The sequence below is a fragment of the Serinus canaria genome, chromosome 1A (genome assembly GCF_022539315.1).
Source record: "Serinus canaria isolate serCan28SL12 chromosome 1A, serCan2020, whole genome shotgun sequence".
NCBI lineage: Eukaryota > Metazoa > Chordata > Aves > Passeriformes > Fringillidae > Serinus > Serinus canaria.
Genome location: NC_066314.1, coordinates 51,840,998 through 51,857,654, shown reverse-complemented (window position 1 = coordinate 51,857,654; position 16,657 = coordinate 51,840,998). Strand labels below are relative to the sequence as shown.

The window sequence follows — 16,657 nt, the reverse complement described above, 5'->3', positions numbered from 1 at the left end:
AGGAGTTAAATGTGTCTAACCTGGCTGAACAGCACTAAAGAGGGCACATGACAGGCACACAGATTTGAAGAGTCACCTGGAGAAATGAAGAGTAGTAGTGCCACTGGCTCAGGTCCTGTTCTGCATATTAAGATTTATGTTAAGACACTGCAAAGATTTTAGTTCCCTTTGTAACTGGGACAGTTCCCAGTCTGACTGTTCCACAGTTCTGGAGAGGGCTCACTCCCTACTTCATGCATGGTGTGCAGAAGGGAAGTGTTTAAGGTTGTTAGAGTAGAAACATATTAGCAGCTGTATCTGCCCTTGCAGCATTTTGACAATGTACTTTTCCTAGTTTTAAGAGATTGCAGCGTCCTTCTGGAAGTGTATGGACAAAAGTGTATTTCAAAAGAGTCATTAATCTTAAAAACATTTTTGCATCAGTTAAACTATAGAATAAATAAATGTCAAGCATGCGTTACATATATTCCCTTGGGTCTGCTTGTTACCAGCATTACACCAGCTAACCATTCAATCAGCTTTTTATGATTCCCAGCACCCCCTCTTGCCCCCAGCCAGAATGGAGGCTGTCAGAGCTCAAGCTAAACATTTCAGCAGAATTGGACAGTGTCTAGTCTTCAGAGTCACATTATTGACTTGATTTGAAGTTCATGCTTAACAGGTGGTCTCTCTTCTCCTTTAGTGTTTGTCGTGGACATCAGTTGAAATCAACACATATCCCTGCGGGGAGAAGAACAGTCACGGACATACTATGAAGTAAAATGAACATGTTATTTTGGGGTTTCTTAATTTCAAATTGATCCTGGTATTTAAGGTCCAAAAATCTACTGAGAATAGCTGAGCCTTGGAAGTAACAAGTTTCATTCAACTCTGTCCTTTGAACTTTGCAAAGGGCTCCATCTTTCCCTGGATGCAATCCCTTTGCACCATGTTAGTGACAGAAGGGAATCTAAAGAGCATACAGCCTACTCAGGAAGGTTCATCTGAGCCTTGAGGCCATTAGGCAAACATCACAAGGGATTATCTAATTTGCACCACTCAAGAATTAGCCATTTAAATCAAACTTGTCCGTAAAGCTTCCCCCACTTTCAGCACATACAGAGCAATGAGCCTGCAGAGAGCAGTTCATCCCAGTCCCAGAATCACAGAATGGGTCGGGCTGGAAGTGACCTTAAAGACCACTCAGTTCCAACCCCCTGCCATGGGCAGGGACACCTTCCACTACATCAGGTAGCTCAAAGCACCATCCAGCCTGTCTATGAAAAGTAAGAATTGTTTTTCTTCCTGTTGACCATAGCCATCAGACTGGGACTAGAAGTGGAAACTCTAGAACTAGAGCCTAAACTCTAGCCTTTAAATGGGAATCTCATTCACTTTGGTAGGGCATAGCAATTCTGCGTTTTCTCTCATTCCTTGTTACTGATGAGGAGACTGGATAGAGAACGTGAGGGGGGAATGGGCACCACAGAATCACTAAAATCATTCATTCACAATTAGTCTATAAGACTGTTGGCAGTGAGTGCCAGTGAAAGAGGTCTCTGAGCAATTATATTTTGTAAGGAACCAGCTATGTGGGAGGCAAAGAACAATTAAAAACAACCTTTGCATTTCCTTTCCTGAGCTGTGTTTTGTGCTTAACCACTAACAAAGATTTAAAAGTCTCTGCAAAGAAAAACTTCAAAAAACCTGAAAATAACTTTGAGAAGTTGTTAAACAAGTGGAGAAATGCAGAAGGCTTACTAATTTTCTGGGCATTCATTTGTCAGCAATGCCCTTGTACTGACTGGTTACCTAGCAATATTCTGTATGCTCAGACTAAGGGCTAGTTTTTGGAGAAGGATAACCAGAAGGCAGAAAATATTTTCTGAGAGCTCACTAGCTACTTTTGGCTACTAGCCTCGGTCATTATCACCAATTATTAACAAAATCCAGGCTGCCTAGGTGCACAAAATTGAATTCTCCTCCATCTCATATTCCAAGTATTCGATAAGACTGTGAGATAGCAATAACTCCAATTTGATGTGATTGGCCAAACTTGAACAATATATCAAGCCCGTTTTTACACTGAATTCCAACTCACAAGGCTGAAAAAGTTGTACATTTGATCACTTCATAGTTATATAATTAGTTCTAACTTTTCCTCTCAAAGAAAGATACATTTGTTTCTAATCGAATTTTACCATTATTAGAGACCTCATTTTAAACCCATTTTCACTAGTTAAGTAGCTCAAACACAGTAAATTTCTGGCACTATAGAAAGTGAATAAATGCCTAGGAAAAAAAAGTAAAAAGAGAGATAAACCTTTCATACAGGAAAATCTTTCATAAGTATCAAAATCTCACCTGTACAATTGTAATGTGAGGTCTTGTCAAGGTAACATTGGCCAGATTGGGAAGAGGGAATCCCTTTGACAGTTTAGCTTAAAAAAAGAGACAAACGATGATTTAGGTATGCATTAGAAAGATAATAAACACCTGCCCTTCAACAAGACTATTTATCCAAAGACTTGTAGGTCATTTATAACAATTAGACTCTTAGTCTTCATAAGCAAGCCTGGGAGGTTGCTAAGATGCTCATTTAGCAATGGGAAAAAAGAACTACAAATGCTTCTCTCTTGGCAGAGTGTTGTAGCCAAACCAAGGATTTCATGTTCAACACATTACATACAGAGTGATTTGTCCCTAATGATCCCTGAGGGATTATTAATACAGCTCTACCATCATTAGGATCTGTTCCCATTTGTATCCATTAGCTAAAGAAGGTGATGTTCATCCCAGTATAGAGGGCTGACACAAAGCTGTATCTCCCTCCAGAGCCTTAAATAAGATTTATGAGAGGCAAAAGTTCTGTTCTGGTCTAATAAAAGGAATACATTTCACAATACATTCATATAGTGGCCTCAGGCAGGTGTGCAGATGAGAGAGATTTTGCTTTTCTCCCTGATGCATCAGGACCACCTAGACTGAGATGAAGGCAGATGAATTTTTACTTTCCTAGTAATTTTTGCCTTTTTGCAGAAGAGTGAGAGGGAGCACTTACACCCCTACAATCTTTGCCTTCCACTGCTTACTGGCTGATGGTCATTTTCTGCTCCAAGTTAATGGGAGCTGACTACTTAATCAGAAGGTCAGTAGAAGTTCCTAGAATAACCCATTCAGATGGAAGCTTTTTAGTTGATGCTTTGAAATACAGCCTTACCATTAGCTGATGGAATTACTTCAGTCTGTAAAATGTAAGATAGGATGTTCTCCAGAAGCAAGACCTGCCACAGAGAAGAAAACTGAGTTAACCATCATTTCCTGATAGTGCTAGAGCTGTCATGCCCTAATCCTAGGTGGAGTTAGTAGGCTCTTAGCTTCCAGTTCTCTTTTGGCTTTAAAGAGTCATAAGCTCAAGTGAACTTCGGATTTTAAGGTCTTGGAATGATGCAAAGGAAGTGAGATGCAAAATGCAAATGCATTTCATTATGCTTGGCCAACATTTTAATTTAAAACAGTCTATTTGCTTTATTTGTGAGATAGTTTATCACCAATAGCAAAGCAGGACCTGAACAATTTTAATCCTTTCTCCTCAGCTACTCGGAACTGATTGATTATACTGAAAATGAAATTACTCTTGTGGGGGCAGGGTTTTCCCCTGCAAGTCTGCAACTGCACTATTTCAGGCACCTGAGGGAAATATCTTGACTCCCCCTCCTTGCCAGAATTCTGAGCACCTTGATGAGCACCCACGGAGCCCTTGTGCCTCAGCCATCCTTGTGACCATTGGATGGCGCTCTGCTCTGCTGCTACAGGTCAGCTCTGCTCTGTTTCACCCTGACCATTTGAGAGATCTCTTCCTATTGCAACCGGGGCAACTACAGAATGTCTCATTTGCACAGCACTAGCTTGCCCCAAAGAGTTTAAGTCCAGAACAGAGATGTGGCTGCCAGAAGACAGGAAGAGAGCCACTTGGGAATGAAGCCAAATGATTTAGAAATACTGATAAAATTTAGCTGCTTAATCTTTAGCCTTGATATCACTGATATTCTTAGTTTGCATTTCCTATATGCTTCAACTACCCACTCACCTCAAAAGAGCCAACATTGGAGTGGGCTAGGGAGAACTGAATCCTGAGGAAAGGAAGTGAAAGAAGATGAGTCACTGAGAAAGGATAAATTCTAATCATGTTCTAATCATGCTGTAGAGCTCCATGCCTTAAGAAGCATGTGAACAGAGATTTTTTTTTTAAGCACTTTCACACACTGCGTACTGCTACATAGAGAAAGACGTGGCTTTCTTGGAGCATTGCTGAGCATCCATGCAAGAGTGTGCTAGGAGCGCTGCAGCCAGCAATTTGAGTGTGCTTCTCCCTCTGTGCTGTTCTGGAAATCCTACTGACAATTGATTTTTACCAAGGACTTGTAGGGTGTCAGGTATTTTCCAAAGATTTTGGTACATCTGCATAATGATTTCATGTGAGTCTTGCCAGGAAGGATCTGTTCATTGTGTGGTGGTGCTGCTGCTGCTGGTTTTGTTGCTACTGCCTCTGTTTTCAAATTGAAATCCTTATTCCCTAAGTTACTCTTGTATTCAACAAAAGATTTCTGAGTTTCCTCAGCACCAGTATCTGAGTTCTCAAGGCCAGCTTCCAGCATGCTCCTGACTTTCCTCTTTGAAAATTACTGCAGAAAATGCTAACAGCACCATCCTCCTTAAATTCCTAACATCCCTCTGCCCTGATGAACTCTGCATGTTCTTAACCCCATGTCTTTCTTAGGGACTTTTATGAAATTGGAGTGCCAATTCCCAGTTGTGAGGTCCTGATATACGGAGCTTCTTCTCCATGAAATGTGACATGTTAGAGGTATAAATGGCCTAGCCTCTGGTTTCCAGCTTTCTGAATCTTCCAAGTTGCAGGACTTCAGTTGGTGAATGTCTGCTACAAGAATATGTGCATAGGGGACCTGCAGGGGCCCAGGTTCTTTACTGTGCCCTGGACTGCTCAGACATTCTTTACTGGCACAGGTTGTCTAGAAAGCCATGACATCTTGCCAGCCGGAAAGTGTTGAGGGAAACTCTCAAATGATTTATTGTCATCAAAACTGCCCTGCATACTTAGTTTATCTAACTCAGAGGGGACAGTAGATATAAAAAGAAGGAAAGTCTAGTGAGACCACTTCCCTGCAGCAGTCCACTGGTGGGAAGGCCCTTGGGGCCATTGCATTTGTCAGAGAAAAGCTTCCTGCCTTCTCTAAACTGTGTAAGTGCTGCCAGATTAAGAGAATCTAATGCAGGTGAATTTACCAGCAAAAGATATTTACAGTTATCTGATCATATGTCTAAACTACTAATGTTGGGATTGCTAACATTGTTTTCCAAAGGAAATCTTTTTCATCCCAGGTTGGATTACCTGTTCAAACATAGCGAGCCCATGAATTTCTGATTAAAAATATTCAGCGAAATACTGGTGTTGGCTGCCTGCAGAATAAAGAAACCATGGATTACCAGACATAAAAAACCCCAGGTCTCTTCCTGTGAATTAGCCACAACTACATAAATACCATCTTTTCAGTTAGGCATGGAAGCTGTTTTAGGTAAATGCAGCTTTCTCATTGCAAGACTGCACACAGTAAATGTCTGTTTATTTGAATGGCACTGACAAGAGCTGAAATAGGGGTAGTGAGATGTCATTAATCAAAGCCATGAACAAGATGCCAAGAGGCATGACTCACACTTGCAGAACTGTCATTCCAGAGAACAAAACCTTGCTTAATCAGAGGCACTAGATGTTTTTTGTCCATCTGTAGGACAGAAATGTCCTATAGGTTAGTTGAGGTCATGCCTACACCTGTAACTAAAGGGAATCTGCATGTTAAAGTACTAGAAATCTGGCATTGTCTTTGTTTCTTGTACAGAGTTTTAAAAGAAGGAAGGAACAAACATATTTAACCCTGAGTTAAATGTCACCTTGTTTGTTGTACTTACTATGTTCAGTGTGAACAGAGACTGGGTGGTTGAGTCTGGCAGAATGGCCAACACCTCCACAGAGCCCTGAATCTCTACCATGAAGGAATTCTGCTGTAAGCTGATGATAGGGATTTCAGTAGGCATTAGCTTCAACATCACTGGGTAGGGTGTAACTGAATATTTAGCTACCTGTAAGATTCAAAGACAAAAAAAGAAAAACATTTTTCTCATTGAATGGATCAGAATACTGCATTTTCTCACTTTTGAAGCAATAATTTTTAAGTATTTCCTTATGATGAGGTTAAGGACAGCTGTTAACATAAGATTCTTTCAGGTAAGCAGGAAATAAAGGTTTTCTGTGGTGCTAAATTAACAGTATTGGCCACTCAGGAACGCAGTGAAAAGTTCCTTCCACTTGAGGAATACAAATTTTTCCATATTATTTCAAGAGAAATTGAATACTTGCTTGTGAACAGAGGAGATAAATGGACCCTGAATGCAGTATTTAGTCACACAATGAAAGAGGTCAGGAGTAATTCACTTTGAAATTCACCCATCTCAGGAGATGGGTTCCTCCTCTGGACTGTTCTCAGAGGAGCCTCACTCTGTTCATTGCCTAAAGAGTGAATAGGCTCACAAAGTTCAATATTCAAAACAGAGGGGGTGGAATATTTTCATCAATGCTTGTGGCATTTTATGGAGAACATCATACATGCCTACCTTTGGAGAATTCTTATATTTCTGAGGAAGGAACTTAATAACATCTGGGAAGCAAACAAGAATGTGAAGTACTTTGAACTATTAGTCTGATTTCACCCATCCTCGGCATTTATAGCCTAGGGTTCTTCTGCTCATTTCTGGTTTCTCATCCTGTCTCAGAAGCCTGGTGGAAAACATGCATACTTGTGGATGCCATGGGACAGGGAGAGAGAAACAGCAAGTGTTTCTCACAGCGGCTTATGAGAAGTTTTAGGGAGCTAGAAAGATGTGATAACTGTTGACTATAAACAATTTGCAGGTGCTGTTTTTCTACTTTATTTTTCTGTTCCTCTCAAGGACAGTGTGTGAGAAAGATGCTTTTGTTAGTTAGCCAACAGAATAGAATATATTGTATCACTCTTGAATATAGCTTTCTTTGCCTTTGCTACAGTTCTGCCTCTTGCCTGTTCCTGCCCCGACCCCGGCGCATGAGTGACACATACTCATATTCTCTATCTTGTTATATTCATCTCCTTCACCTAAAATAAATGGAAATCCTGTGCATCTGCCTTGTCTCTTCCATAGGATGTAATGTTTCCTGTCCATCTGTTAGCTCATTTTCCTGCACATGGTCTCTTCCTGGGTTTTCTGTTCATCAGTCACAGGCCAGCAGCAAAGTAAAGAGAATTATGCAGGTTCGGGGAGGAGAAAGGCGTTTTTTCTGAGCTGAGACTACTCTTGGATGTCTCTCAAAGCAGGACTGATGACTGGAAGCTTTTTCCTGCATGGAGCTGGTTTTAGGTAGGAACAGCTGTGGCTTGGGCATGGGGCCCAGAGAAAAGATTGATGTGCAAGGTTATGGGCCAAGATTATGTTTGGTAACAGTGCAAGACATTCAACTCATCATGGGGTGGGAAGTGACAAGGCCCATCTGCTCTGCTGTTACAAGGCGCAGTGTGCCTGCTTCTACAGTGCAGGAGCCCTGCTGGCTCTATAAGCCTTTGGGATACACCAGTAGTGAGGTGTCTTGACACCCACACTGGGTGGCTTCCCTGGGATTTTGTAAATGTAATGATACTCACCTCAGGGATGATACTGCTAAATATCTCTGTGTTTATATTAAAATAGCTGCAGGTCTGAAGGAAAAAATAAAACAGAGAACACAAATGAGTTACCAGATTTGACATTCATGGTCAGCTTTTTTCTAAATGCATTATTACAGTCATTTAAATTAATCTTTGATTTGTTCCTCTCAGAAATATCTCTAAGAGACTTGGTATACTTAAAGCAGCTTTGCAATAATACATGCCAAAATAATCCCTCAGAAAGCAAATTCTTAATGTCATTATAATTTGGGCTGCAGTCTATAGGTTTTGGAACTTACTGAACCTCCTGCAGTCGGGTTAGCCAAGTCAGGCAGCCTTCAAGCCACAGATGCTGTGCTTTGACATATGTTTGCTTACAAGGCCCCTGTAGTACTTTCATTCTAAGAATATCCCTTAGAAAGCAGCCACTGAGGCTGCAAAATTCTCAAGAGCTGATCCCTTGTCCCTGTTAGAGAAGTCTGTGCCTCAGGTCTACAAACCCTTTATTTTTTGTAACAACGTTGGCAGTATTTGGTTCTTGGCTCAGTAGAACTCGGCATGCCTGGCTGTGGCCTGAGGCATCTATATAGAGTGTAAGTAGAAGAGAGTAACAAAACCCTGGTATTTATAATCTGTCTCAGGGCTCTACAGACCAACTGAGAGCTTTATAGAGCCACATACTAACATCAGGTCAAAGCCCTAACTGAGCCACTCTGACCCCATTCCTGTGTGTCCTGCTCACCTCCTCTGCAATGGTCATGTTGAAGGCCCCTGCGGTGTAGTAAGCAAATGAGGAGGTCTGAAAGAAATACTCAGAGAAGGCAAGATACAGCATGGAGTCACTTTGGTCTGGGATTGTGAAGGAAGCTGCCATGTAGGGAGAGTCAGTGTAGTTTCCAGCTGGGAAGACTATGCCCTAAAAGTTATTGTGTCAGAGATAAAAAAACCAGAATCCTACTTTCTTTGACTTTGCCCTGGCTCTTCATTTGGTATATAAATAAGTAAAAAGTAAATCAGTAAACTGATTGAAAGCAATGAAGACATTTAAAGTTGAAAGTTTTTTATGTCCATTTTATTAGTTCTGTTTCATCTCAAATGTATTTTGTCTTTATTTTCTCATCTAGCTCTAAAGTTCTTGTTGTCTTTTAAGGACATCAAAATGCTTACAAGATGGTCATAGTAGGTGACCTCTCCATTCATTCCTCACTTGCTGGTTTACCAGTCGCTGTATATTTCCCCACTTATGTGGAAGAGTAGCTCTTGGAACAGCCATGATTTTACATCTTTAGTCTAATTCAAGTCCCTGCTTAAAATCCAGCTGCTGCAATATTCAGAAGAGTTTGACAGAAGCTGCAGAGACAAGTGTCTACCACACAAGCAGATGCTAACTTTTTGTTCCTTTTTGTTTCCCCCTCTCCTATTTCCCTGTTGTCCTTTTTTTAATACTTAATTTGCAGAATATTTGTGACAAGACTGTCTTTTCATTCGGCCTTTGTAGAGCACCAAGCACAAGGCAGCTCAAACTTAATTAAGGATTAAGATCCTATAATAATAACTACCCTCAATCAAATCGCCTTATACAGAATGACAATGAAGTCATTTTAGAATCAGGAACTAGTCAGATTTTAGTTTCAGTACATAAGGAGACTTTTTCCTTAATTTGAAATAAACTTTTTTTCTACAGACTCAGCAGCATTCCTTGAGGTTCCATGCTTTTGAAAGGGTCTTCTGCCTTCCCATTCAAGAAGTTAGGGGCTTAAATCTTGCTCTGATAGTCTTGCTTTTTCTTCTCCTCTCTCATTTGACAGCAGACACACTGAGTTAGTCCCACGTATAGAAATATTACCCTGACTGACTGAACAATGAAGTCCCAGCTATTAATCACCAGTGAGAGATAGATGAGGTTTAATAACTTTTTTCTTTCCTTTCCCTTTCTCTTTTCTTCTATCTTGATTATTCTTTAACTGCAGTCTATTTTTTACAACCAGCCCAACTGCAGTTTAAAGAAAAGGATGTGGCTTTTAAATACTTCATTGTACAACACGATTGTTACAAATTATTACTGTAACAAAAGCAATAATGCTTTGAAATGTATGTCTTCTCAGATGGTGAGCCTTTATGTTCAGAATAACAATCATGGTCATCTTAAAAGTGTCTCATAGAATAATGGAACCCACAGCAATGAAGGCAAACAGCACTACAGGCAGCTACCTTTGAGTCCAGGTCAATGAATGGTTGGAATACTGCTGGCAAGCCACTTAAGGAGTAGTCCACTTCAGCCAAATCATCAATCTGCATTACAGCTGTAAGAGTAGTAGATAAGACACAGAATATTACAAAAACATAGAAATAATTTTATGTCTTCATAATTACAATTACATAATTTTATGGATACCTAAAACTAAGTCAGTTTCTGAAAGAGAATGACACAAATTGTTCCAGAGAGCAGGGAAAAACACAACCAGGCACCTCCTAATACGCATTCTGACCTCAGATTTGATGTTTCTACTGAGACTTTCTGTAAAGCGCCTTCTCTAATCTGTCTATTGTTTTCTCATTGTGGAAAGTAAGTTTGGTCTAACCCAAAAAAGGAGATGGCCATATCAGTGCCTCAGGGCATAAGGAAGTTTTGGGATTTATTGTCAAGCAGTTTTAAGAGCATCCCAAGTACTTGTAACTTGCAAGTACTTTCCCAGAGGGAGGGTGCCTGATCTGCTTAGATGCTTGTGTTTTGCACATGGTGTCTGACCAACACTTCGGCTGTCTTAAATGCCTGCAAATCTAACCCAAAGTGGCTCAAGTCAGAAGGTTTTTGCAAAGGAGCTTTTTCATTTTGTCTCTGGCAAGTCTGATAAATAGGCAAGTAAAATTTAATTTCCAGTCAGGCTAGGAGAACAGGCTTCAGCTTGTAAAGTGCTTTGTGTCCAGGAGGACTAGTAAAGGAAAACTGCCTTGGCAGTACTGTGTGGCCTCTAAGTGGCATGTCTCACAACAGAAGTGCACATTGCCACACTTGCAAGTTGAGAATTGCTACCAAGTCCTTGGCTCTTAGAAACACATATTTCTTGCTCAAGTAGCCCAGCCTTTAGTTAACTGTGGTTCTGTATGCAAGGGAGCAGATGGAGCAGAGGGACTGATACCACTCCTGGAGGCATTGCTAAGCAGCTGCTGTTAAGGAAGGGGCAGAATTTCACTGATCAGAAGAGAGAAAACAGAAGGAAAAGGTATCACTGATGACTCACCATTCGGTGATCGGAGGTCTCCATCTATCAACTGGACCCCAGCTCTGATATTGGGACACGACTACAATAAAAGCACACTCAAGTTATGGCTTGATTAGCATGGATGTATAAGCACCGCTTACATGTGTGCTAGCAGATCTTTCTGCTGCATGACACACATTGCAGCATTTGTTTATCAAAACACCTAATCTGGCTTCTCTTCACCTAATTGGATCCCCAAGGTTTCTGCTTGGTGCAGTGCAAGTGCATGTATGTCAGACCTACAAAAAAGAGGGACGTTTCCAGAGGCAGCCTGGTGGGGGTGACAAAACCACAGCCTTAAATAGTGCGAAGACATCATACTGGTGTCACAAGAGAGATCTCAGAATTGTGGAATCATTTAGATTGGAAAAGACCCTTAAGATCAGCGAGTCCAACTGTAAATCCCTGGACATAATGACAGCCATCTCAAGCTCTGTTTCCTCTCAGTGGCCCTGGGCAGGCTGTCACCAGAACTACTCACCCCTTTGCTACACTGAAGTTGAAATGTCATACTATCAGTTGATATACTATAATTTCTCTATGAGTTGCCCAGTATATGTTTTGTCTGCCAAGCATAAAAATTATCCAAGCCCCAGGATGCCTGTAGGTACACAGGCAGGGACTTATTCTGCATTGGAATGGAAAAATAACTACATTTTCCATCTCTATTGCTACTGTGATTGAACATAGCTGTGTCAGTATCTTGGCTATGAACCTGTCACTTTACCTGGAATAATTTCTGGCTGGCAAAATGATGACTGTGCTGATCAGACCAGAATACGACTATTATAGGATTATTTTTCTAATTCTTCCTTTGCCAAGTTCACAGCACTGACTTGTGAATGCTATCCTCCTTACACCCTCCCCTACACAACGTGAAAGGCTTACATTAGTGACCAAGCTCCTGTGAATGGGCTTCTTCAGATACTTGATAAAGAAGTTAGGCAGGAAGCTATAGGGAAGGAAGAAGGCAATTAATGGGTCAAGTACTATGGTCACTGAGAGGAAATCAGGTACATCTGCAAAACATGAATTTAATGGCCTCTTAGTGTGATATTCTAGTAGAAATGAGAGCTTTTTGAAATGTAAAAACTGTCAGAGAGCTGCCATTTAAAAGATGATAATTTCAGCACTATGCATCTCAGCCTGGGTTAATTAATATTTATTAAAAAATGGATTTCTTCAGAAGACCACAATCTTATATGTACAAAATAATCTCTGCACTAGGAACTTCCAAAACAAGTAAAAATAAACAAACAAAAACAACCCCCCAAACAGGTGACAAGAGTGGTATTCAGACAGTGAGAGAAATACAAGAAAATAACGATATACTGTTTCATGGGGCTGTATCCAGAAGGTTAATAGATAGTCTGGTTCTGTTCAATTTTGATAGCACTGTGAGCAGGAGTGAAGCATAGTACAAACTCATAACTTCTACCTCGAGTTGAAGATTAGAGAAGAAGTTTGAAAGTGCTGAAGAAGCACAAGGGATTGGTTGATTTCATCTTTATCTTCTACTGTGTGTAGAAGGACAAATATCAAAGGACAAATATCAATGTTGGCCATTTTAATGCTGTATTGGGGCCCCAGTTCTCACCTGTGGTGCCTTATGATGCCTAAAAGCAGTTCTGTGTGCCCTAATTTGTAAAGTTGTCTCTGTGCCATTCACTGACAGTTATTTTGTGAGAGTGTTTATACAGATCTCTTCCACTTACCCAGTTTTCCCATTCAGCTTGATATCTACATCACCGGAGTTGTCCGGCAGCTGGTGAGGGCTATTGACGTAGGGCATGCATTATCCAGGGGTATTGAAAAGATTGCAGTGACAAACACTTTTGAAATGTGCACTGTGCCTCTTCCACTGTCTTTGCTGCAGCAAGTGAAAATAAATAAAAACTGAAAAAACCCCCACCTCTTCAGTATGGAATTGCCTGGTTATGTGGACCCGTGCGTGGTCCTGGTCACTGCCACAACTCTGCTCTGCTTGCCTGTGTTGGGTGCTTGCCAGTGAGGGTACTGTGACTCCTTCTGTGTCACTCCACCCAGCTCCCAGGTTCCTTCCCCCTGCATGCAGCCCTGCTATCCCTGGCAGAAGTGCAGATCAGAGACTCCTGTAATTCAGTCAGTTTAGCAATACAGGTAATGTGGGGAAGAGGGATTTCTTTCCTCTGAAACAGCCTGGGACCAGGAAGGTGTGGAGACTGCTCTAAGGATATTGCCATTTGCTCATCCATTTTCCTCCAGCTTTTGAACTGTATCTCTTGGTGGCATAACAGAGGGTTTCTAATAGTGTGACTGCACTATAAGGGTTTATCATACCGGACTGTGATCCACCACACTACAGTTTTTCTAAAAGTGTCATTAGCTGGCAGGCTGGACAATGACAGCATTCAGCTAGAGCAGCAGTCCTGTGCTATTTGCAGCAGTGCTTTTCAGCCATGGCTCTTTATCAGTGCTGATGTCTGAGGGCGCAGGGGCTGTCTCCCACCAGCAGACCTGTCAGAAACACCAGTCTGTGCTCCTGGGTTACTGCGGTCAGCTAATAAAGAGCCCCTTTACAATGAAGGGGTCACAAAAATAAAGTAAAATTTGCATTTTTGTATTATCCATCAAGAAAGAAAACCCAGAACATGCAAAGCTGTACATACAACATCCAGGTCCTTATGTTCCAGTTCATATCAATGGTTAGAGAAGCATTTCCAATCACCAGTTTTATCCCAGACCCTGGTAGGAGGGAGATGGAAGCACTGGGTAATTCAACAGCAGTAACATGTATCCTAGAGCATAAGAAAGAAAAAGGAGAGAAAATATTTTTGAAAAATGGATTTAATAAGTCAAAATGAACACAAAACAAGATTCAAATTTCAGTCAAACTCAATTTGCCCCCAGAAAGAATACTTACCTTGAGATGTTGTATTTGACATTACCAAGCCAAAATTTCTCATGGCCAGTCAAATCAGGGAAATGCTCTTTCTCTATACTCTGCTTCAGGATTTCCAGCCCAACCTCCTTGGCTACAAGAAAACAATGATCAGTTGAGTTGCCTTTGATAGTGCCTGCGAGTTTAGAGGTATGTATTTCTGGTTTAGGAAATGTGATGGACACAGAATCCGCAAGAAGTTGGTATCTCACTTGAGACATGGCAGTGCTATTTCAGGTCTCACTCCTAGTCATGGCAAGAGCTGAACTGACTGGTTCAATATCTGAGGTCAGATGAACCTTGATATGAGGTACAATGCTGTCAAGCAGCTTACTGACTTTGCTCTATTGTGCTCTGCAACTTTTCTTTATAGCCTGCCACGGGGTCATTGACTCCCACTGCAATCTTTCCTTTGTCATATCATTATTCAAGGCAATGCCACTAGCAGCTCTTGATGAGAATATCACACATACCATACTCCAGCCCCTTCTGGGTGATCCTCACTTTGAGTCCTGGACTGGCACTCAGTTGCCCACTGAGCAAACTTAAGAGGAGGAGAAAACAGCAAATCTTCAGCATCTTCCTCATTTTTTACAGGACCTGGTAGTAAGTATTTATAATGATAGCAGAAATTCATGCTGTGTCATTTGGTGGTTTTATTACCTTCTCCCCTACCCTGGACACCAGCTTTCCCTCCAGAATGAAGAATGTGGAAAGCCCAGCAACCCTGGCAGAGAAGACTCACTCTCCACAGACTTACAAAAAGTGAGCTCCGTGGGGTAGAGGAGAAAAGTCAGCCTACTCACTGCCATAGAGACTGGGGAAAATGCTTGGGATACATCCCTCTGGACCAACACTAAACTTTTAGGCTGTAATTTAGTGGCTCTACAGGATTCACCACAGGGCTGGTGAGTGAGTGAAGCCAATGCCCATCCCAGGGGCTTCTGTGACAAGATTTAAACCAAGATAGAGATATCTGTATAAATCACAGACTGCATTTAGTGTGAAATTCAGAAGGTCTTGCTTTCATGCTGAGAGAGAGAGAGAAGTGAGAGTGAGAGAAGCCACCCTGATAGTGAATTTTTAAACAAAACTGAGCAAAATCAGAGAAAGTTTTTGTTTTCCCCCCCAGGGCTGGGAACAGCCGTCTAAGGAGTTATTTGTCATCTGGGACTGACCTGGCAAACAGGTCACGTTATTATGGTTTTCCTCATTTCCAGCTACTGCACTGGAATATAAACAGCTGAAAATAGAGGAGAGGGTCCTTTCTGGCATTACTTTTACAGATAAAATTTCTTTAGTTACCACAGAGCTATTGAAGAGCTGGAATTAAACCATCTATAGGCAGACAATTGCCTCTTCCCTAATACTTGAAAAAATTGTTTTGAAATTGCTGCATATTTCACTAGTTGCTTCGTTACCAGAGGTAAGAATATACCTCAAACCACTAGAATATTTTCAGTCATGATCACAATATAAACAATCTCCAAAATTGTGAGAGAATATTGACTTAATTTTTTGACAATTTCAAGCAATCCTGCAGAATACCTTTGCCTTTTAGTAGAACTAGTATTTTCTTTTTAAATTTTAACTGACAGATATTGAGAGATGAAAGAAACACACTTCATATGTAGAACAAAAACAAAGGACTGGAAGGAAATGTGTTTTTGGCATATGTATAGTTCTCAAAATTTAAAATCTCAAAATTTAACCAGATTTAGCTACATCTGTCACTTCCCAACAAAGCCACTCCTTGACAAAAAGTAGTCACCATGTATTTGTTTCCATACCTGAAGGCTGAAGACAAGACCTTTGCTGTAGCAGACCACAGGGCTGAAGATGTTGCAGGGAAAATCTTCTGCAGCCATGAGCCCATCATTTAAAGGAAAGACTGTGGGCTTGAAGAGAGCCAACTGCTATCACTTTCAGCGGTATTACACAGGGAGTGGCCTCTGATAACCACATCCCAAGCTATTTTGGGCCTCCCAGGTAAAATCTATTAAATTTCATTTAGGGATAAGGAGAGGACAATGCAAACTGTTGGCTGGGGGTGCTCAGGTGCCAGAATGCAGAGTTTGGGGTCACATGCTGCCTTTGTGGCAGATGGTTTCAGCACAGGTTTTTCAGATGAGGAGGAAACCCCAGTGAGAATTCCAGTATTTCCACAAGACAGATATTCATAGCCATGTTTGTACTGTAAAATAAGTAAATTAATGTGCCATTGGTATGAAAAACAGATGGAAAACAAGTACCATCTGTCTGAAATTGCTCAGGATACAGGAAACCATAAACAATATAGTATTTATATTATAACACATACATATATATAAATGCACACGAAGACTACAGTGTATATATCTGGTACAAATATATAGTATCAAGTCCTTGCAGTCAATATTTTCCATTTCTTCTGTTTTCTCATCCAGTTAACCAGTATTTCAGCTGACCAGTTACTACTTGGCTTGTCAAGGAGGTGATCTAATCAATTAGCTTGCAAGTACCAAGCAAATGCGCCCAGGCATGGGGCACTTTGCTGGACAATCTGAGTCACTTCATTGTGCAAGCCATGAATAGAAAAGGTAGAGACACTTGTCAGTCAGTCAACAAATGCTCATACTTCACACAGATTTAACATCCACCACAGGGAGTCACATGCATAATAATTTCATTATTCGTATCTCTGGCAACTGACGATGAATATAACTCACACCCTCAGTTCCATAAACCTCTATGCATTTTCT

The 16,657-nt window shown here is 41.0% G+C and overlaps 1 protein-coding gene across 1 annotated transcript; it reads right to left on the bottom strand.

Moving 5' to 3' along the window:
* Positions 1-364: 364 nt before the first annotated feature.
* On the bottom strand, positions 365-14,728 carry LOC103813205 (BPI fold-containing family C protein). The gene is given in 15 exon segments (XM_050969916.1): positions 365-720; positions 2,344-2,420; positions 3,200-3,263; positions 4,070-4,112; positions 5,393-5,460; positions 5,968-6,138; positions 7,731-7,784; positions 9,945-10,036; positions 10,976-11,036; positions 11,885-11,948; positions 12,712-12,748; positions 12,751-12,866; positions 13,645-13,773; positions 13,899-14,010; positions 14,662-14,728. Coding segments are annotated over 15 exon segments (1,197 nt in total). The 3' UTR covers positions 365-678.
* Positions 14,729-16,657: the final 1,929 nt, after the last annotated feature.